This window comes from Pleurodeles waltl, chromosome 4_1 (assembly GCF_031143425.1).
Source record: "Pleurodeles waltl isolate 20211129_DDA chromosome 4_1, aPleWal1.hap1.20221129, whole genome shotgun sequence".
NCBI classification, from domain to species: Eukaryota; Metazoa; Chordata; class Amphibia; order Caudata; family Salamandridae; genus Pleurodeles; species Pleurodeles waltl.
In genome coordinates, this window is record NC_090442.1 from 396053868 (window position 1) to 396077702 (window position 23835).

Genomic DNA, 23835 nt, shown 5'->3' on the forward strand with positions numbered 1-23835 from the left:
TTTAATAGGGATGTAACACAAGACCCTGGCAATTCCGATCAAGCTCAAGTTTTTAAAAAAAAAAAACTTTTTTTTTTTTTTTTTTAAAGACAAAAGAGGATTTCTTGTGCACCAAAAATATACTGATGTCTAAGCGGTGAAGTAAAACACAAGTACTAGATCCCACGCTGAAACACCAATGTAGCAATGTGGCAGTATTATGTGGTATGACGGGGTGGGTGTCTTACCATGTAATACTAACACAATACCCAAACGTGGACCTTGGACACACATCAGTAAACCTTAGATCAGCCCTGGAAGAGTGGCAAAGAGCAGTCAGGCTACTTGGAGGAGCATGTGTGAAGCATTTCACAACACCAATAAGGAAGATAAGTAACTGACATGACTCAAAAGAAATCCAACAACAATTTATAAAAATCAAACAGATTTTTATATTTATTTAGACACCAAAACAGAGTTGATACGTTCAGGATAACCAAAGTTATTAATTTTAGTGCATTAAGTAAATCAATAGTTTGCAAAGCTGTCAAATTCTATAATTGCGGTCAATGGGAGAAAACACAGTATCAATTGTGGGGTGAGCATTGTGGAGCGCACCCAGGGTTAAGGTCTTTCGGTCCCACAGACCAAGTAACAGTCAGTACAATTTTACTTGGCTCGAGAAGCCACGCTTGAGGGCCTGGTGTTAAGTTCTTCAGTGGTTGTGGAAGTGTTGTCTGTTCCTGCTGTCGTCTAGTCGACTAGTCCCTCTAGTCCTAGGGAGTTCTGCTGACGGGGTCCAGTTGCAGAGGGGTTCACCTTCCGTTTGGAACCGGTTTCTGGTCCAGGCAAGTCAAAGTCCAGCAGTGTGCAAAGTGGCTGCCAAGTGTGCAGAGTGGCTGCCACAGCTGCAGATAATACACCTCTTCTTTGTTGAGTACTGCCTTGCCGTGGAGTTGGGCCTCTTCTTGCTTCACAGCAGATCTGACGTTCTGGTGCCAGAGTGCCCCTTAAATCCCATACTTAGGGGTGTAAGGACCAGTGGACACTGGGCATCTAGTCCTGCAGCTAATCTGCAACTGAGGTAACCACATCTGGTGGGAGCTCGTCACTAAACTACCCAGAACCTACTATTCCCAAGCCTTTTGCCATGGTACACTCAAGCTGGCCCACCCTAGAAGTGTGGTCAGCCATGGGGCAGTGTCTACCTCCTGACTAGCTATTTTTTCCATCTGCCCACCTCAGAAGGTGCTTGGGGCAGGGAGATGCTTTGTCCCTGAGTGAGGGTAGAAATTCCTTTGTCCAGCAGCGGCAGTGTAGCCTTTGAATCTCACCACCATGATGGGTCTATTCACTAGCCATCCTGGTATGGTGGAGGTGTGAACTCCTTACTGCACAGGCCTTTGTCCTGACCTCTGAGAGCGGCAAACACTCAGGGAAGCCCAAGGCAGGGGAAAGCTGGCAACTCAGTGGGCATCCTCGGAGGACACCACCTGGGTACATGCTATGTAAACCTGGGAACGAGAGTTTAGGGTTAAAAGCACAGTGTTTGACACCAAACACGAGGGAATTCAGTCATGCATCATGAAGCTGGACATCTAGGGTTTGCCCAGGTGCCAGTCCATGTTATCCTAAGGAAATCCGGTCACTTGCAGTAGTATTAAGTTTTAAATGCTACCACATGTCCATATTCGCTTGCACATATAGATCCACACTCCTAATACAATGCACCCTGCCTCCTGGGCTATTGGAGACCTACCTTAGGGGGTGATTGACTTACATTATAGGCAGTGAGGTGGCTCTGCCTCTGCCTGGTGTGGACAGAGTCGAACTTGAAAAGGCGAGCTTCTCGAGCAGGCCGACATGGCAGCCCTGGAGGCTTTGCTTTTACTCTCGTCTTTAAAGGTGGCACGATCAGTGATGCAGCCCTGGGTACAATTTACTAGGGCCTTACAGGGGTGGTAAAGTCCTTGCTAAATGGGATTACCAATCACAGGTACAATTTAAGGGGTCTGATTAGCAGGCCTCAGTGCACTTTCAGATCAAAAACAACAGCATCAAGCAGCAAAAAGTGGGGGGCTACCACAAAAAAAGGGCACTTTCCAACAACTGGACTTCACCCGATATCAGGACTCCACACAATATCAGAATAATATTTAAACGGGTCCAGTACATTCCATCAGCTGGGCAGGGCATTTCAAAGGAAAGGGCTGAGAAGGTGGCTTGCTAGATTGTCTTCAAATCGGGGGAGCTCCTCACCTTGTCAGAATGGTAGTCTAGGCCTGTAGTCTTGGTAAACCCTACGAATAGCTGGATTAGGCCTGACATCTGAGATAAGTGCAATGGACTCAAGTGACCAGAAAAAAAGACTGATCGAAAAGACAATTCATATTCTTAAATTCAAAAGCAATTATGTTCTTTCATTAATGCCCTTTCGCATCATTCCATTACCCACACCCATGACCAAATATTCATGATTTTAAGATCAAATCTGTTTATTGTTTTATAAAAAAAAAAATATAAACATACAAAACACCGCTCATCGCAGGGCAAATTGAGATATATCAACGCAATAGCAATATCGTATTTTCATACAAAGGTCTCTCTCATGAGTCCCAAAACCATGCTCATATGGACCCCCCAAAGGATCTTCTCCTTGCTAAGCCATGTGTCCAGTGGCGATGACCAATAGTCCTCCAGAATGTCAGCCCCGCAGATGAGAACCACATAAACATATAAAAAAGAAACATTTCAACAATGCTTCCCTCCGAGAGACCGTGTCATCCATCTATCTTTCCCCACCTTAACCCCTACATCATCCAATTGCGCTTCCCCTCTAGCAACCCCCCCCCGCAGCACTCCAGCCAATGATTCAAATCAGCCTCAAGACTCTCAGGTAGGTCGGGCATGTCAGCTCAGTAAATTCTGCAGAAAGAAGCAAAATAAATGGCTTCCACAATGCGCCCAAATCTTCTACCCGCTGCTGGGAGGCTAACGTAAGTTTCTCCATTGCAAGAATAAACCAGAGTTTCTGGAGCCATGAAACGCGAGTCGGGGCCCTATCTGTACCCCAGAGAGCTAGAATCAGTTGCAACGCTGCACTGAGTGCTAGGGCTATCTACCTCCCTTTTAGAGATCTTAAAGGAAAAGTAAAGGGGATTGGGCAGCCCCAGTGGGATGTACGATGGGAACCTCGGGATCGTGACCTGGAACGCTACATCTATATCATCTATAATGTTTTCCCAGTAACGATGTAACTTGGGGCAGTGCCAGAGCAAATGCACCAGTGTGCCTGTAGCTCCACACCCTCTCCAGCAAAGGTCTGTCTTATCATGATCCCATGCGTGCAACCGCGCCGGAGTGTAGTACCAGTACGAGGCGACTTTATATGATGTCTCTGTCCCAGCAGCACTATATGCTGTATGATGTATTCTATAAAATATGCTGTCCCATTCCTCATCCGAGAGTTCTCTCTCCAGCTCCCTCTCCCATCTCAGCTGACCCTTTGACTTAGGCGGGCGGCTTACTCCTTGCAGAAGGCGATAGAGCTCCGAGATAATTCTCTTATCGTCCTTCTTTAGGAACAGCCATTTCTCAAATGGCGTGAGAGGCCTATCCTTCAAAGCTCTGTTCGCCGGTAAGAGAGCCCAATGCCGAACCTGATAATACATCAGCCTATCAGCCTCCACTAGGCCATAAGCCTCTCTCATCTGGTCAAAGGACAAAACCCCATGTTCGTCAAAGAGACTTCCCACCCTCCTACAACCCCCCTCATACCAGCGTCTAAGGCCTTCCAGACGTAGTTCAGGCTCAAAGTCAGGGTTCGCACCTATGGGGGGGGGGGGGTCATTGGGGAGGGAAAAGAAGTCAGCCCTAAACATCCAGCCACCGTATCCCATACCGGCAGCATTGTCTCAGTAATCGGGGATGTATAAAGACCTCCAGCCCTATGCCTACGCCGGAGCCAAGGCTCCTTCCAAATATGAGAGCTCGCCACGGCCTGGTCCATTAAACACCAGTGTTTCTCCGTGAATGGGCGACTCCACTCTACAAGAAAGCGCAGCTGGGTTGCCTGAAAATATCTCAGAAGACACGGGATCGCCAATCCCCCACTGCTTTTGTGGCGGTATAAAACCTGTCGCGATAGGTGCGCCGGTCGACCCTCCCATATAAATCTCAAGACCGCGGATTGTAGGGTGGCAATCGTCCTGGGGTGGGGTCAATGGGAGCACCTGAAATATATATAATATTCGCGGCAAATCCGTCATCTTAACCGCAGCCACCCTACCCAACCAAGATAGCTTATGATCCTGCTGTATATCGCGTACCAGTTTCTTGTAATTCAGGCTCACCGTTTTTGCGGCAGACGTCGCTAACTCAACCCCCAAATAGGAAAGGCGCGAGGACGACCAAATAAAGGAATATCGAGCTCTCAACTCTTCCTCATGATCTGTGCTCAAAAACAGACTAAGGACCTGAGACTTCTGCATATTCACTTTAAATCCCGAAACCTGGCTAAACTCAACTAATAACTCTATGAGCGCAGGCAAAGAGGTGGCAGGCTCCGCAAGTGTAAGAATCACATTGTCTGCGTATAGGGTAATAAGGTGGTGGTCTCCGCCAAATTTCACGCCAGAAACCAAGGGGCTGTCTCGCAAGCGGTGTGCGAGGGGTACCATATAAAGCGCAAACAAGAGGGGGGAAAGTGGGCATCCCTGTCTAGTCCCACGCCCAACCAGAAACGACGCAGAGAGCACACCATTGACTCGAACCGCTGCTCTAGGGGAGCGATAGGCACACTGGATCAAAGATCTAAAGCCCGGACCCAGACCGAATCGCTTCAAGACCCGGAAGAGGTATGGCCAATGGACCCTATCAAATGCCTTATCAGCGTCAATTGAGAGGAAGAGCGCCTCTCTACAAGATCTATAAATTTTAACTAGCAGATGCAAAAGCCGCTTCGTATTATCGCCGCATTGTCGATTTGGAATGAAACCTGACTGATCGGGATCAATAAGACCCGGCACATAAGGATTAAGGCGGAAGGCAAGTATCCCCGTGGATAATTTGGCATCTATGTTCAGAAGCGAGATCAGCCTATCCGAAGCACAGTCCTCCGGATTCTTACCCGATTTATGTATAACAGCAATAGTAGCGTCCAGCATGCTCGGCGCCAGGGTCCCCGTCGTCCGAAAGGAATTAAAAAGCCGGCTGAGTTTCACACAAAAGGTCTTATAAAACAACGCCGTGAACCCACCTGGGCCTGGAGACTTCCCATTCTTCAGGCGGGAAATCGACGATATAACTTCTTCTGGCCTTATCTCCTGGTGTAATAACATCGCCTCCCTCTCCCCAAGAGGAGGGATTGCTACGCCCTCTAAAGTAAGAGTCCAGGGCCGCATCGTCCCGCTCATCTGCCGCATATAAACCCCGGTAAAACCCCGCAAAGGCCTCAGCAATCTGATCACTCGCGCAGGCCACTTCACTGGAAGGGGAATTAATCAATTTAACTGTCGACGCTGCACGTTGCGCTCGCAACCGATGCGCTAATAGCTTTCCACATCTATTGCTCCCAATATAATATTTGTGCTTAAGACGTGCTACTGCGTACTCCGCCCTATCCCAGTCTAGTCGCTTCAGCTGCTGCCTTGCCTTCTCTAACTCTCGCCAGATTCTGGGCGCACCAGTCGATTTATGGGAACGCTTCAGGACAGCCACTCTCTGCTCTAACTTCTCTCTCCCCGCTCTATTATCCCTCGCTGACAATGCCATAACCTCACCCCTCACTACTGCCTTTAACGCCTCCCAGACAATCTCCATGGAGGTGCTGCCGTCATCATTAAAAACAATATAGTCCGCAATCGCACGTCGAAGCGACTCCACCGCTGACTCACTCTGAAGCAAGGAGTCCTTAAAGCGCCAGCCCGGGGTACCGACGTGACCTACCTCCATGGCCAGTTCATCAGTAATAGGGGCATGATCAGTCAAGGCCCTGGGCTCAATCGTAGCCTTTCTAACCCGAGACAAACTCTCGCGAGGCCAAGAAAAGATCAAGCCGGGCGTAGGTCTTGGTCACCGCAGAATAGAAGGAATAATCTCGGAGTGTAGGATGGGACTTCCTCCACACATCCTCCAACCCGCACTCAACCAACCATTGACGCCCCATCTCCGACACTGCCCCAGTCTGTCCAAAGCGTTGGCCCGAGCGGTCGAGCTCGTTGTCCATCACTAGATTAAAATCACCCCCTATTAAAATAGCGCTGTCTGGCGAACTAAGTACAGGGGAGATTGACTGTCTCAAGATAACCTCCTGCTGGGAGTTCGGGGCATAAAGGGAAGCAACGGTAAAAGAAAACGCCCCAAGCCGCATTCTAATAGCCAGGAACCCACCTGGAACTTCATGTATCTTCCCAACTATCTCCCCAGCAAACGTCCTCGAGAGCAATATTGCCACCCCGCATGTTTCGTAGTAGTTGAGGACCAAAGCTGCCTAGGGAACCATCGTGAGCACATGCGAAACGTATCTTTATGTACCAAGTGGGTCTCTTGTAATAGTCAAATGTGACTCCCAGATTTCTCTAGAGCCGACAGAATCGCTAGCCGCTTGGTTGGGTTGTTAAGTTCCCAAACATTCAAACTTATACACTTAACAGCCATATCGTCGCCGGGAGAGGGTCACCCATGGGCAACGGAGCACGGGGCTGCTCCGCAAACACTACTCCTAGACAGGACTCCCAGGGAAGCACACCAACAAACAACCATTGCGCACAACAGGTGCTCACAACCATAAAGTCCTCTCACTCTCATCTCCAAAGGGGAAAAAGTCTCGACTGGGCCGTGAAACCCCCTCAAGTTCACCAGCTCGGCCCGTCCACCCCGCCGCCCAGGCCTCTCCTTGACAGCCCGTAGGCTAACAAATAAGCGACCCAGTGCTAAACAGTCGCCCTCAGACGCCCCAGACTTAAATATTGGTCCCAGCTGCCACATTGTTCACTGCCGACTTCCGCTCCGATAACTGCTCTGACGCGGTAGGTCGCTGTCGCTTCCTCCTTCTCTCCTTTCTCCGCCAGCTCGGACGGTCCTCTCCGCTCAGGCCTGGCTTCGCACCCGGTCCTCCGATATGGACTTCACTTGATGGAGCTGCGCCTCCCAGCGAAAGATAAGGCGGAACGGGTGGCCCCAAGAGTATGACACTTCCTGTGCTCGCAAATGTTCCGTAATAGGCTTAAATTCATGCCGCCTCTGCAAAGTCCGTGCCGAAAGGTCCTGAAATAATTTAAGCTGGAGCCCTCTAAATTGGATCTGCGGCAAATTGCGTGCTCGTTGCAATATATTGTCCTTAAGCCTATAGTTTGGAACGCATGCCAGGATGTCCAGTGGGCGATCTCCATCCCCCCCGAGCCCAACCCACCCGATGCACTCTATCCAGCGTAATCTCTCGGGACTCCTCCAAACCAAGAACTGAACGAAATAGCTCCACCACGAACTCTCCGATGTCCTCCTTCCCAGCCCCAGACGGTACTCCTCTAATGCGGATATTATGCCGGCGTGAGCGGTTCTCCAGGTCCTCCACCGCAAGCTGAAGGAGATCCTGTTGCTCCCGCAAGTGAATGCATTCTTGTTGGAGATCCGCCACCTCCTCTCCCTGGGAGATTTCACCATCCTCAACCTGTGCCACCCGTTCACCGAGGGAGGTGACCTCTGCTCTCAGCTCTTTTACCTCGTGGGAAATGTCCCTTCGAAGCTCTTGGAGATCACTCCGGAGCGAGTCGAACAGGGAGGCCAGAAAGCCCCTCGTAACCGGGGCCCCTTCATCCTCTTCCACCTCGCCCCTCTCCTCTGGAGACCTCGCAGCAGGTGGCCCCTCTAGAGCTCCGCCCGGCACTAGACGAGCCCCGGTGAGCATATCTCTTACAGTCCGTTCCCGCTTGCCTTTAGCGGTCGCCATCACTCCAGCTCCCTCACCGCGTCGGGAGTCCAGCTCAGTCGAAGCCTCCGACAAAGTACGCCCGGGGGTCAGGTCACCCTAGGCCCAGCGTAGTCACCAACCACCGCTAGCCTCTTCTCTGAGTGGCAATGCACTTCACTTCTCCACCGCTCCTTATGCCTCGGCACCAACAGGGTCCACCGCGGGCCACCTTCACCGCCGATCAATGGGCCCAGGGTCCCGCCTCACCAAGGGCCGCTCTTCGCCCAAATCCAGCTGCCCATCAAAGGAGCAGCTGACTCATGTCCCCATCCAGGGGCCCAGGCCCTGCTGCCCTCAAGCTCCGGCGCTCCGCGCCACGTCAGGAGCGCATCACAGCCCCCACAGTGCACCAGCAGCGTGGCGCCCTCCTGGGCCGCCGCCGCACCACTCCTCAAGGCCGCAAGGCCACAAGGCACAAGGCCCGTCCCGCGGCCCGAGCCACCGCAAGCCGCGCACGCCTACTGCAGGCGTCGGCACCGGTACCGGTACCGCAGCTCCGTCCTCCCACTCGGCGGTTCTACAGGCGTCCTGGGCCCTCCCGGGCACCCCACCGTCCGGGGCGTCTGGCGCGCTCCTCAGGCCGCCTGATTTCACCCCAACTGGGGCCGCAATGCTGTGTCGGAGGCCTAGGCGGCGGAGCCCGGACAAACACGTCCGCTCACGCCGCCATCTTGGCCATGCCCCATATTCATGATTTTAGAGGGGCTGGCACCCTATTTTTAAATAAACACCATAGACATTCTGGCAGGAAGGGGTAAGGTTTAAGCTCAGGAAAGTCAGATCTCAATACATAGGAGGAGATAGTGATGGCCTTACTACCACCCATGCATACGAAATTGGATAAGAGTATACAATGATTTACTGATTGGGAGAAAGAATGACCGTTGACCTCAAGACTCTCCTGTTGCACTGAAGTTAAACACAAACAACGGCATACGGACATGATTATATAGCAACTCTGGAAAGAGTGGAATAGTACAGGAGGGCTTTCATGTTTTTAACAGAGCACATTTAGGGCTAGAGGTAAGGCCTGGGCAGTGTGCTGACAAACCGCTTTACCGGCCTTAATAATTTTGTTTTTATGTTCTTTTTATTGCATGGTGCTTTTAAGTAGGGTGTTTATCTGGAGGTTTTATTGCTGAGTGGAGACAGTGTTAAGGGTCTGTTAGAGCCCATTTCACGTTGATTTTCTGGTGGCCATTTTAAAAGGGCCATTATGCTGTTACGTACGGTGCAGGGTAGTGTGCTAGTTTTAGATATCCCGGCACCCTGGAATTTAAAAGCTGGTGCGTGAACATGCAGGGGATGCAAGCAACAGGCATGCTGAAAGTTCACCCAAGGCAAGCCGGGCTTACTTCAGGAAATGATTGCTTGACCTACTCAAAGCAAGCTCATTTAGAGCTGGAGAAGAAAGCAAGATGTGGAGTAGAGGAGACATTACACCTCAGTCTCAGTCTGGAGATTGGCAAAGTGATTGAAACAGCCGATTTGGATTGTTCATTTGTGAGACTTGGGCCAGAGTCTTCCTTTTTGTGACAAAGTGGCAGAGTTTTTCAAAGAAAAAAGATATTGAAGATCCATGCAGAATTTGAGGTCCCGTTTGATGGTTCTGATGTAGCTGGATCTCAATCGCCAGATGGTGAGGAGGAGAGGGGTTTGGGGGTGTTAGACAAACTGAGCTCATGGTGCTTGGATGGATTATTTCAGCTTCTAAGAATAGGACCTTATTACTTGGCAAAACTTTGGCTCCCCAAACGGCCCATGTCCTCCTAGGGTCCTGCAGTTGGTCCCAGACCTTATGGCCGAGGCCTTAGAGAAGTGCTTTGCTGAGGCCCTAGAGTCAGGGGTGTAACCCGCAGGAGTGGAAGAGGGCAGTGGTTATCCCTTTGAAGACGAAGTTAGGGGGAGATCCCAGTGATTTAAAAAAATCTTTGCCCTATTTCATTGCTACTGACCCCTGCTAAGATTCCGGAGAAGCATATCAATAAGGAACTGGAGGAACATCCACATGACTTGGAGCACTCGGACCCACCCAGACCGGGTCCCGGAAGAACCATAGTACAGAATCTGCTCTGATTTCCAATACTGATTCTATTTGTAGGTAAGTGGCTCAGGGAGGATCAGCTATCCTGGTCTTGTTAGACCCGTCTGCAGCCTTCGATACCATTTCTCCATCTGTATTGGGGCGAAGGCTTCGGCAGGCCGGGCTGAAAGATAGGGCCCTTAAGCTGATGGAGTCATTTTTAGCTGATAGGACCATTACTGTGAGCTGCAGTGACTTAAGAGCAGCCCCATTTCAGCTTCCGTGTAGGGTTTCCCAAGGGTCGTCTTTAAGCCCTACCTTATTCAAACTGCATGTCGCCCCATTGGCAAAATTGGTATGCTCCTTTGGCTTCTAAGTATCATCCTATGCAGATGATACTGAGATTATCATGTTCATTCTAGATGAATATGGCCGCTCGCTTGGTCCTGGGTCTCCCCAGACATTGCTCTGGGAGGGATGGTCTGAGATCTTTGCACTGGCTACCAGTTAAAACGTGCACTGTCTTCAAAGAACTTTGATGCATAAAGCACTTCATTTGCAAGGGTCTCAATATCTCAGGTCCACCCTGAACTGGTAAATACCCACAAGGACTTTGAGATCAGCAGGACAGTTTAGAGCAAGGGTGCCAACATAAAGGAAAGTGAGATGGGGAGATTGTGCCTTTACTGTAGCAGCAGCTAGATTGTGGAATTCCTTTGTGGGTCATATTAGGTGTTTGAGCTCCCACCTACCTTTCAGTAAGCAAGTGAAAACATGGCTCTTTTCAAATTAGTCTTCAGCAGTAGGGTTTATCTCCTTGATGGTTATTCTAGGTTTGGTGGTCTGTCCCCTTTACCCGCTGCCTTCTAGCACTTTGATCATTTTTTGGTCACATGCGCTTTATGCCAAATACAAATACAGATGTATGTAGCATTTTTGTAGTTGTAAACGGACAGATTCACAGAATAAGCATGCTTCAGAAAAATGCATTTTGGTATGTATTAACTCCAAATTGCGATTCAGTAACACTTTACCGATTGGCAATTTGGAATTGTGAATACATACAGATTCGGTATTTGGGAGAGGCTTGATTACAGCAAAAATATCTTTAAGAGCAGGCAGTGGTCCCACGGCTCGCTGCCTACTCTTAAAAAAAAAAAAGAAAATAAAACTTTCTTTCTTTTTTCTTTTTAAACTCAATCTTCTTTTCCTTTAAACAAAATAGGCTGCATTTTAAAAAATGATTGCTTTATTTAAAAGCAATCCCAGACATTGTGGTCTGCTGAACCCAGCAGGCCACCATCCCTGTGATGGCAGCGAATTCCAGTAGGTTACAAATTGTGACCTGCCTCATTAATATTCATGAGGTACACCTATCTGCGACCCACTACTAGGTTTCTGAACCTAGAAAAACTCTTCACTGCCTCCCCATCAAGGAGAGGATTCTATGTCAGGACCGGAGGCTCCGATTATGCTATCTCTCTCTTTACTGACCCACACAGCAGCCAATCAAAATAAAGTAAATGAAAAAACTACACATCCCATGATGTTTATCACTAGGTCACATGGTCCAATCACCAACATCGACCTTTGTCCATAAATGCCTTGAACCACGATGTCACTTCCTCTTTCTTTGCTGCTCCGCAGCAGATAAGTACCCATATTTCTTACTCTAAACGTCAGAATGTTCTATTGAATCCGGAGGGCCTTCAACATCCAATGATCTCATCAGAGAACTTAACTCTGTTGGCCTGGTTAATTTCAGGTCAAGATGGAGTACCCCAGGCATTTCGCAACAGGCTGCGAACTACATTAAACAGGCTTGGGCCGGTAGCACCCATAAAAGATATTCATTCCTCAGCCTGGCGTAGATGGAATAGTTGGTGTGATGGAAGAGGTGTCAATCCAGTGGAAGCACATATTGAGTTGATTGTTAATTTCTTAGCGGAATTAGCAGGTTCAGGTTTGGCATAACGGACGATCAATAATTTCAGATCAGCCATTTCGGCTGGCCATATTCATATTAAGGGTAAACCTGTTGGAGAACACCCTTAAATCTGTAAACTGTTGAGGGGTATCCGTTTATCTATTCCTCCGCAAGCAAAGTATTCTGTGTTATGGGATGTTAACATGATTTTAAAATTCTTAGATTCTTGGCCTGTCAATAGATACTTGTCTCGCAAACAGATTTCAGCTAAGCTGACCATGTTATTATGTCTGATTTCTTGTAAGAGGGTGTCAGATGTTAAAGCCCTAGATTTAGCTGGTAGAATGTATTCCCCTGAAGGGGTTACCTTTACGGTTACCAGAAGGACAAAAACGAATTACAGGTCAGTATCATATCCACTGTACCCAGATAATTCAAAGTTATGTGTGGTTCAATGTTTAAAGGAGTATGAAGTAGTTACAGAAGAATTTAGACAAGATAATAATGGTCAATTATTGATTTCTTTGCAAAAACCTTTCAAACCTGTTACGTCAGCCACTTTATCTAGATGGATGAGATGGTTAATGAATGAAGCGGGCATAGACACCATACATTTTGGGGCACATTCTGCTAGAGGAGCTATGGCCTCCAAGTCTTATGCTTTAGGTTTTCATTTAGAAGACATTATGAAGGCAGCTGATTGGTCTTCAGAGCTTACTTTTCATAAGTTTTATCACAAACCTGTGGTGGATGTAGCTACTGTGGTAATGGAACAGCTTTAGACTAGCATAATCAGAGCCTCCGGTCCTGACATAGAATTAAACAAATTCTAGCTTACGCGTCAAGAATTTTCAATTCTATTAAGGACACGGAGGGGAGGATTATCCCGCCCATGGGAAGGTATTTGATTGAGTGACTCAAAAGTGTCTGTTAATTTGATGGTATTTGGTTAATATTTGTTACCCACCCATTTTGATTATACTGTTTGATTATCAGTTCTTATTGAAATTTGTTCAATCTTTGGATATTACCTACCTTTTATATGTTATTTTAGGGTATGATCAGAAGACTACCTGAATCTCTCCTCTGCTTCTGGATGAGGATCCTTTTGCTCGATTTCTTCCTGGGAGATTTTTCTCTACAAGTTTGGACTCTTGTTGAGTCCTTATGACATTTGGTTGGGGTTGTTGTTCCTGACTCGTAGTTTCAAGTCTATCTAAGAAGTTTCGATTTTATTTTTTGAACATTATCTGACTTTACCAAAGAAAGAGGAAGTGACATCGTGGTTCAAGGCATTTATGGACAAAGGTCGGTGTTGGTGATTGGACCATGTGACCTAGTGATAAACATCATGGGATGTGTAGTTTTTTCATTTACTGTATTTTGATTGGCTGCTGCTTGGGTCAGTAAAGAGAGAGATAGCATAATCCTCGCCTCCGTGTCCTTAATAGAATTGAAAATTCTTGATGTGTAAGCTAGAAAATGTGTTATTCTATTCAAATTACTGTACCTAATGCACATGACTTTTTATAGTCTAGAAAAGTCTCCTTTAGTAAGGTGCTTTTTTAAAGTATACCCTGAAGATAACTTTAAGATTTCTGGAGTCTAACTATTTCAGAATACCAATAATCCAAAGATAGAGAACTGGAGGTACAGCATTAGGAGTTGTGGGTCCTAAATGGTGGAATTCTCTCACATATTGTGTACAATAAATACTACTATCTACTGTTTAGAGAAAGACTTTAAACATTTCTGTTTTGTTAGAAATAATATATTTTCTTTGAGATCTTAATGTTCATAGTGTGAAGATTAATTGTCTGTATTGGAGATTTCTGGCCTCTGTTTTTTCAGTTTAATTAGGTCTTTGCCTTTTTACATCTTAGTGCAGTGTTCTCTGTTTTCCTCTGATTTGAGCACCTAGATATCAAGCTATGGGTGTTGGTTCAAGGTTTATAAATGATTAAATACATAAATAAATAAATTACTGAAGCAAGCCACAGATTTCTGCTGAATGAATATGGCATGACCTAATCTGCTACTATGTTAATATAGACTCACTGTAAATCGCACTGTGCTTTAAAAGACGTGTCACTAGACAATTTACACTTTAAAATAGTAATGATCTCAAATAAGCGTAAGGTTACAGTACTAGAAGAGCTGAGATACATTACCTAACAAACTAGAAACAAGGATGGTATACCTAGTAACAACTAAAACAACTGATATGTGACTCTTAATTTGCACTGCAAATCATGTCTGGCAACCTACAGAATAAGCCAAAGTTGTGAGCATGCAAACTGGCATTAAGTACATACCTGTTTTTTAAAGGGAAATATATCATACATTATTCTACAGTACTCCATGGATGCTTCAACAGCACAGGTCCATAGTGATTTAGAGATAGGAGCCAGAGGTATGATTCCCTGTGTCCGGTTTTTCGTGAGCATATCAAACTCAACATGTTGCCTGCAAGATTCTGCCATGTAAGGACAGTGATCTACAACAAACACTGTTTTGTGAGCCTCCGAGAAGACCTTCATTCTTCCCTAAAACAAAAAAATAACAAAAGCAAAAACTTGAAACATAATATACCAAAATAATGAGAGTGGATGTTGAGGCACCAAAACAGTACAAGATTTTGTGTTATACTACTGATTAGAGGGCTAAGAATGTGGAACATGTAACAACAACAACAACAACAATAATATTTAATACTTACTAAAGGAACACATTTCTATTCAAATCTACTGGCCCACTACAAATAACAATCTACCTGTTCAAAGTGCAGCCTATATTGCTCCTAAGTAAAGCTCTCAACCGCAACCAAAACATCAGGACAAAAAAGTGCAAGGGTGTCTTTTGACTTAAAATGCATGTTTTGACACGTGCATATTGCATAGTAATTCTCAGAATGACACTGACAAAAGCCTCAGAAACAGCATTATGCTATATTTCCGACCCCAGAAGAAGGATGACTGTGGAATGAGTCACTCCATGCATCACAGTCCTGGAGAGTTGGTTGTCACAAGGCTAAAAGCTGATGTTAAAGACTATGGGCCTGATTACAACTTTGGCAGAGGGGGTTAATCCGTCCCAAATGTGACGGATATCCCGCCCGCCGTATTACGAGACCATTATATCCCATGGAACTCGTAATACTGTTTGGAGTATATCCGTCACATTTTGGGCAGATTAACCCCCTCTGCCAAAGTTGTAATCAGACCCTATGATTTTGAAAAGTACAGCTCGGAAGAAGTCCTGAAGTCGCAGCTCCTGGTTGGCTGTGAACTCTCAATTTTCAGGATGAAGTAGTAACAAAAAGGTCAGACAACTGGATGACATTCATGCCACAGGATATGCTACATATTCTGCTCTGCAAATGGCCAGGCAGAGGTAATGAATCACCACATGCATTTCAGGTATTGAATAATGAACTGTGACATGTGAGGGGTACCCATTAGTTGTCACAGAAAACAATGAGAGATTGCATTGAATGGGTAGCATTTTCCTCACACAGGAGAATACTCTACACTTGAAAAGGACTGCAGTGCATAGGGAGTGGCGGGTCACTTCCGTAGTGAGTTCAATCCAGTACCACGTTCAAACAAAGTTCTTGCCCATATGTTGCTGCCTCCCAAAAGTACCCTAAGTCTGGTGACCTCAAATCAAGGCAAAGAGAAATAAAAGGCATTACAGAGAAGACAATTTTGGGTAACAATGTCTGTTGCAAACATTATTCTGAGATATGTCAGTATAGTCCAAAATAACATGATGGCAGCATTACTGCGCTTTTGCTCAACATAGATAATAGTGGTATTTTGGTTGCAGATTTTAGCTGACACTAGGGCCTCCATATACAGCACCCAGTTCACGAATATTCCAAGGAGCATCACACTCAAACGTGTAAAGTTAAGATCTACAGCTCATGAAGGCTATAATCCTGTAATTGATATTTCTGCATATCACTCTTGAGGAGTAGATTACCAACTTCAGTGCAGACATATGGTACTGCTCGAGTCTTGGATCTGTAGTTTGCTTTAGGTGCCTCGGATGCTCTGCCATATCACAGCAATGATAGAAACTTCTAAAAGCACTGAAGTGGTATTCATCCCAAAACGTCTTTGAAAGTAAACAAAAGCTGAAGGGTAAGTGAATCGGATTACTATTTAAATCAAGATGAGAAGCCTGTAGTGCAATTGCGACCTGTGCATGGTTTTTAACATTCAAAAACTGATAGAAGCTCCAATTCTGTAACATTCTACAAAAGGACCTCATTTCACACATCACAAGGCCCACGCTACTCATCACAAGACCCAAGACACCGTGTGGTAGCCAAATCCACCTTTGTGTGGACATCCCTCAACCCAATCTTACTATTCTGATGGAAAATCACTAGCTGCAGAAATTCAAGACACGATCAGCACTCAATATTTCTTGTAATAGACTTATCAAAGCGTATTATTAGTTGGAACTGGGCACGTTTGTTGTCTATCACCACATTTTGCCATTGGTCTGTTCCAATAGAAGTGACTCAGATTTATTGTATCCACAGGCAGCACATGTATTTCAAAAAGAAAAGTGCAAGGCAATTCAGACTATTCCCAACGGGCTGAACTATGGTGATGATTTCCCTGTTGTCAACCTGAACATACAAAGGCCATTTCTGAAGGTTTGCAGAAAAAGGTGTGATTTTTATCAGCGCGAGAACTGCCATTTTAAGAGCACATAATCTCTCAGAAAGATATAGAGCTCGAGTGGCAGTTCTTACATCAATGCCTGCCCCATGTAACATATTATTTGCTCATTTCATAGCACGGCCAGTTACTGTGCGACATACAGGACATTTGATCATGAGTTGGAGAAGCCAGCTACACAGCCTATTTTGGCCACACTTCAAACATTGATATCACTGTGGATGCCAAGTCGGGTTAGATGACATGATCTCACACGGGGAATTTTGATCCACAGGTCCCATCCAAAAGCACTGCCTAAACCAGCAGAAGCTTGGCCAAACCTGAGACAGCTTCTTCTCAAGCAGAAAACAAAAAAGAGTCAAGTAGTAATGTTGGCCTGCAAACATTTCTATCTGTTTGCATACAGAAAAACGTTAACTGCTGTTACTGCCTATCATGCTTTTAGCACCATAATTCGAACGTTGAAGGCAAAGATGCCAGAAATAATTATTCTATGTCCACAGCAATACACGTTATGCATCCATAGTCTACACCATGGAAAACACGACAATCTAGTCAGTTTTTTTCTCCTTTCCCCAAGAGCCAAGCGTAAAGTTCGCTGCTTTGCCATAACTTGTGAAGTTGCAGTGATAGAGGATCTTCGGCACATGAAGGAAAACTCCTTAGAAATTGAATCTTAAAGAATAGAAAGCTTTTCACCTTTTGCATGGTGAACTAGTGGACAATGACAAGTGTCGACTGCCGTGGGACGCATACATGATTATGCTGAAAACAATGAGGCAGAAAGTACATGAATTAACACACAAGATACACAGAGACATAGGGACATAGGGACACAAAAAGACTTCTGCACTCATCCATGTCTTGTGTCTAGAGCGACGGGTGAAACACCTAATGGACCTTTACTCCCTGACAACCTTGTTTTTGGCGCCTTAAATCAAACAAGCAGTAATCCTAACAACCTAGGTCCGACCACTTCTGCAATCAGAGACATAATAGTGGTCCGGTGGACATCCGGCTTCAGAGCTGGGACACAGCAGGTATCAAATCTAAGCTTGTGGATGCAGACTGGGGGCTGCTTCTTGGAGGATTTTCAAATTTGTATGTTTCAAGAAACATAGGCAGTTGAACAACTCTTTCAGCAACTTTACTCCACATATGCTATTGACGCTCTCGCCTCTACGGCAGGTAGACGATCGGGTGGCCAGCTTATATGGATTAAAACCTCACTAGACTGGTCGATTAAGGTTATTGAGACTAATTCCCCTGACATACTTGCACTTAAGCTGTCCCAAAGAAGGATACTCCCTACATTCTGGTGAATGCGTACAATAGATCTTCCCCGTTCAATAAGCTGTAGCAAACCATGAAAATCCTTAACACTGTCTTAGAAGACCATCGGACAGGTACTCACAAGGTTATTGCAGGTGACTTTAATTGAGCCCTTTCAGCCACTTTTAGATTAATTTAAGCAAGAGGATTAATGCTGTTCCTTCCTACTCTTCGGCTAGAAAATCCCCAAGATGAGTGCAACTGGCATCCAGATCTCAGGTATAATTGCCATCCATGGGCCAAGAGCTTGTAAATGGTGTACCCCGACATTCAAGAGGGGTAATTATTTTAGTAATATTGACTATCTATTAATTGACCTAACGATCTGGCAAGAGATGGTAGATAAGAAGATAACTTATAGTTTGGAGACTGACTATTTTCCTCTTGCCTTTACACTAAGAGGGACCCACCTCAAAGACAAATCCTGTTTGGAAGCAGTTACCCATAATCCTATTGCCCTGAGCAACAATAGACGTAAGGTAAAATGGGTGGACATTCCTAGTGATTTGACCTTACCGGAAAAGATCTATGGTGTTATTTACAGCGCACTAACCAAAACTGCAAAGATCCAACTAGCACTATCCTCCAGATATTGTCCACACACAAATCATTATTGAGGGAATTAAGTTATTTTTTGCGAGGAAGAATTTATCACACACACCTGCTTCTAGATCACACGAGTGTTTGACAAAAAATGTAGAGTGTCCAAAGCAGCCCTGATGGAAGCCTTAAAAAGCAGTAAGATAGCAGACATATTAAACGCTAGACAGGACTATGATCAAGTGAACAAATCTAGAAGTCCATGTGGGAAGCCAAGGTCTGGGAGGATCTGTCTGAAGCAGCGAAAGGAGGGGAGGGAGGCACACTAGATTGTTTCGGCATCCGGTTTACCATAGTGGTCGCAAAGATCATGCCTATCCTGAATGCCAAGCCTCTGAGATGGCATAGGTGGAGCACTTTGCAGCAGTTTATGCTGCACCTCCTTCCCAAATACCTCCAACTAACACCGTCATCCAGACCACTAGAAGTGTTTATATGAAGGAGGTAGTGTCCTTATCTATTAAAGAATCCTTTGAAAGCACAGAAGGGGCAGAAAGTGGGGAGAGCTCCTGGGATTGGTGAAATCCCTTTGGCTATGTTTAGTGCTGAACCCCAGGTCTGGGATCCCTACATTAATAGTCTGACTAATGCTATGGCAGTGGGTGCCCCATCCCTAATTCATGGAAAGGGGCAGAAATAATACCCATCTTCAAATAGGGCTCAAGGAAAGAACCGGGCAATTATCGCCCTACATCTTTGATTAGCAATATCTTAAAAAATATAGGGTAAACAACTTTTGGGAAAACTTTGAGAATGGATTAGATCCAATAAGGCCCTATCTTATCATCAAGCTGGCTTAATTCCCAAACCTGGTATTGTGAACAAGATGTTTCGTTTTTTTACCTTAAAAATTGAAAGTTGTCGATTTGGAATGGGGGAAGTTTTTTGTCACCTTCGTCGACATTTGTGCAGCATTCGACTTTGTCCCAAGGGTCAAACTTTGGGATGTCCTCACAAAAATCAGGGTTCCATCAGAGTTACTGATGGCGATTCAAGATTTGTACACCAATAGCTTTGCCAGAGTCACATGAGGTCCAGGGGGAGAAAACCACTGAGAATTTTCCTTCAGGGCGTGGTGTCCGGCAAGGATGCATCCTTGCTCCAACATTATTCTTATTATATATTCATTTATCTATATTCTATCTAAACAACTGTGTGAATAATGACCCCCAAAATCGCTAGATCTAAAATACCAGGCCTGCTATTCACAGATGATAAACTTCTCCTATCTAAAACTGCTGTGGGTATTAATGCCCTTTATTATGAGAAGACCAAGTTACAGCCTTTGGTGAAATTCTTCGTGGCAGAGTTTCTGAATCCACCTTGCCTCCCACTGATCCTGAGGATTATTCTTGGTAAAAACAGAAGCATCGACACCTAAGCTACCCGAGGCGCTGCACGACTGCCGGCCCTAGTGGAAGATATAGTGTTGTTATGTTCAGGCCATCACTAACATGCTAGTGCTGACCCACTTTAATGTGTGAGAGCTCTCCAGAATCCAAGACTCAGTCAATGAGAGCCAACGAGCTCCTTGCTGTTCCACTGAAGCAATTACCTTAAGCAATGTGAGCTGCATAATCAAGTGTAATGATGGTCATCGTCCTCCCACCTCAGAAGAAAAACAGAACACTTCTCCCTGCACTTAAGGGGGTAGGAGCACCAGCTGACCCAGAAATCAAGTGCTGCTTTGGTCACGGTCTACCCTGCCCCATCAGGTGAGTAATGTTTAGCACCTTGGTGGATCCTGGAGGCTTATGTACAAAAGCAAGGCAGGATGCCGAGGAGAGACTGGAGGCCAGTAGTGATAAAGCATAAATGGAGAAGCAGGAGATGAATACTGAGAGGGGGAAGACGGGAGAAGGAAATAAAAGAGGGGTTAGGTTGACGTGTGTACAGAGAAAGAAAAGAGTCGAAAGAGTGGGGAAAGAAAGGGAAGTGCAAAAAAGAGCATAGAGCGATAATACGGGAATTGTGCAATAGCATCTGTGCCCTTTCGGCACTGACCTCTCCTATTTATGGGACGACCCTCGAAACGAACGAGAGGTTCCTGAAAGTGGACCCTTACCTCCTATCGGTAAACAGAAGAACTCAAACATCCGAATCCCACTCCTTCGATTACGACTCTAACCAGCTTCAATAATTAAGTTAAAAGTATGAGAGATCATTAGAAAGCCGGCTTGGAACTGTATGAAAAGCCTAAGGGGAAGCACTATATGGTCTTTCTAGCTGTAGTCGCCAGAAAGCACTGCAATTGGTTATAAGTAAGTCCCGCCCAGAAAAAAAAAACCAGCGCTGAACCGGAAGACATTGCTCCGGAAGCCATGGATCAGCCGCTTGGGTGCCGCACATATTGAACTGTGGAGTCCGGCTGCAGTAGACTAATATGAGATATGGCTCTTGACAGGAATTTACCCACAGGCTGGGGAAAGGCGATAACAAACTCAGCAGGGATCGGCTGCACCCTGCCGCTGGTAGCAAGCAAAGGAGTGTCGCCGTCCTTGTCAGGCTGAGATAGGAGTTAATGCCCTCGGTACACTTTTGACTTATGTATGAAGTGAACATTACACATCTTTAGCAGAGGTGAGCGAGTCAATAAATTAAGAGGAATAGCGGGGTCTTGCTTGGATGTACAAGCTCGTGTATTGACCAAGCCATATAAATATTGAGCATGTAAATCAGGCAACGAATATCATGTAACCACATTATAAAGTCAGTTAAAAATTCAAGAGTGTGTTTCTTCACTCGTTGAAGCGTTTCATCTCAGTAAATCGATGATATCACGGCAATGAAAGATGTTTATTAAATGTGATGATTTTTATACATGAATTTACAGTCCTGTCCCCAGCACTGACAATGTCATTAGTGAACTAAAAAGCAAGTTAGTTGTCACGTGTACTTTGTATGTGGCCTAGATTCTTATAAATGGTGCAACATAACAGTCTTAAATCAAACGAGAGTGTTTGTTGCAGCGCACACCCAGAACTCGCATTCTGCAGACTCTGTCGTGTGATAATGAAGAACAAGTTTTATGTCAAGGTCATGACGTAAGTTTCCTATGTTTATGTTGGTATTGATTATTCTTTCTTAGTGTTAGAGGCTAGACGTGAATGCTTCCTATTTTGATTAGGTAAGGACAGAATGTGTGATTGAAGGAGCAGGCAAATGTATTTAATAAAGATGCGGGAGCAGCATTTTTATACATTAAAATGTTTGCTTTAGCTGTTGTTATGTTACCCTAACAGGGCCTAAGTCCGCAGTACTAGACCGCAGCCTTTTTTACTGACTTGCACTTTGCACTCACTGACAAAAGGTTTTGCTTTTACTTTCCATGCATGAGTTTTCACGTTCATGTTTCTAGCTGGTGTTCCTTTCCATTTCAGAAAAAACTGAATAAAATTAAATTTCATGGTGCTGTAGATCAAAACAATGAATGAATTTGTACTACTGCAGAAGGAAGCTGTGGTGTTTGGGAGATGTGCCGCACAAGTAACAATTTCAAGGCCTGTTGCCCTGGCCACAACTGTGCTCTTCATTAATTGCTTAAATAGTCTATTGCGTTGTGTTTGCTTCTATAGTGCAATGTAATTTCTCTTGTTTGTAGGGTAAAGGGTGCTCAACTATTATTCATAATAATGTATGTGTTTTCTAAAAGATAACACAATTTCTCCAATGTTGATTGATTTGTGTCATGTAACTTAGTTAGTACAGCCTTATCCTATGTTGCTGAATCTTAATCATGTCAAGTGTGTGGTTTTTAACTGTTTAAAGCCTGTAAAATGTATGTGCCCTTTCTGGGATGCGAGACAGAATTTCCTTGCCTTTCAAACCGAGCAGCCTCTATGTCACACAGTTGTCTGATTATTTTCTTAGATTTTGTTCGCATGCTTCTGTGAAGGGCACTCCATGTTAGTCTGTGTACTTGATTTACATTTAGAGTTTTGACTCTCTCTGGAGGCAGACTTCATGTCAGTCCTCTTTCCAATTTATACTTTGACTGTCATTGAATCTTATACTGAGCAGAATTTATGTTAGTCTGTTGCTAAACAATAGTTTTGTTCTGGCTATTTACTTGGTTTGGAGTGGACCCTCATGACCTCTCGCAATTGGTTTTATTTGATTCATAATCGATGCAGATTGGAATCTGACCAACTAACTACTTTTTGCCTTCTGTAATGATTTCTTAATTTACAATAAATCTTTATGGGTTTTACTTTGAATTTTGCCCAGTTGAGGTTTTCTTAAAAGGCAAAGGTCCACCACCCTCTGGGGCTCACAAAGATCTAATCCTGTGCATCAACCCTTTTAATTCATTAGTTAAAAGCGCTAACAGTGTTATAAATGTTTTAATAAGTAACTGTATGTACATAATAAGCTTGTGTTTGGGAAAATATGAAATATTGATGCATAACTTGGCTTTATGTAAGAAGTGTATTTGTAATATTAATAAATTAGAATCTAATATGAAGTGTAGACGTTATTAATTCCAGGTGTTAGTAAACATAAGTTATCCACACAGGCATAATTGTAATGTGAAATTAGCAGAGGAGCAAACTATTATTATGTCTGAGTAGGTGTCTAGATTGCGCTTAGTTGTGCTGTGGAATGTAAAATGAGAGAAGAGCTCATCGTAGGTCATATGTCAGTCAGATGTGTACAGTTAGGAAGGATTTCGATGTGCCATCAGGATGGAGGACATTATAGTGGTAGGCCAATTTGATGTTTTAAATGGAGATACAGTTGAAAGGAGAAAAAATCAGTAGTCTGCAAATAGCAACACTGGATAGTATTGTAAATTTGAGATAAAAGGCAAAGCAGATGTGTCTGTGTTATATGGACAAGACACACTGTTTGGGCTAAAGGCATGAAATTAAAATATAGGCAAAATGTTAGATTGGAAGAGGCACGAAGTGGAATAATTATTAAAAGAAGAGGGTAAGGCATAGCAACAAAATGTAGGAACAGGGAGTAATAGTGTGATAACAACAATGTGCTAATTGTATAACATATAGAGGAAACACAACAGCCTGTCTCAAAGAACTGAAAAATGTAGGTATAGGCAGGGAACAATACAGTTAAATGTGGAGTTGTGGGAACTACTAAAGTCAATTAGAAGGAGACGTTGGATGTATTATAATAAAAGTCATGCTTTAGTGAATAGACACGTCTTGGTGCTATCTTGCAGTTTTGAAGAAAAAGCTAGACTTGGCAGTAATGTATGTCATTTTGGTTAGAAAATCGTAAAGTGGAAGATGCACTGACTCCATCGCCCATCGGAAAGACAGTTAGGCACCAGTACAACTTCACACCTGTG

General features: G+C 44.8%; 2 protein-coding genes across 8 annotated transcripts in view; one reads left to right on the forward strand and one right to left on the reverse strand.

The window, feature by feature from the left end:
• INTS13 (integrator complex subunit 13) overlaps positions 1 to 20781 on the reverse strand; it is a 196837-nt gene extending 176056 nt beyond the window's left edge. The window contains exons 1-2 of one of the 2 annotated variants that reach the window (XM_069228607.1): positions 20590 to 20781; positions 14214 to 14444 (exon numbers count right to left, since the gene is read on the reverse strand). In XM_069228607.1, the coding sequence (XP_069084708.1) occupies positions 14214 to 14438 (225 nt within the window). In that variant the 5' untranslated portion in view covers positions 14439 to 14444; positions 20590 to 20781. The remainder of the gene's footprint in view (positions 1 to 14213; positions 14445 to 20589) is intronic. The other variant, XM_069228609.1, reaches the window with a different exon arrangement.
• Positions 20782 to 20858: 77 nt separating this feature from the next.
• Positions 20859 to 23835, forward strand: part of LOC138287785 (uncharacterized) — a 50212-nt gene continuing 47235 nt past the window's right edge. For all 6 annotated transcript variants that reach the window (XR_011202279.1, XR_011202278.1, XM_069228610.1 and 3 more), the window contains exon 1: positions 20859 to 21104. The gene's annotated coding sequence lies outside the window, so the exon portion shown is untranslated. The remainder of the gene's footprint in view (positions 21105 to 23835) is intronic.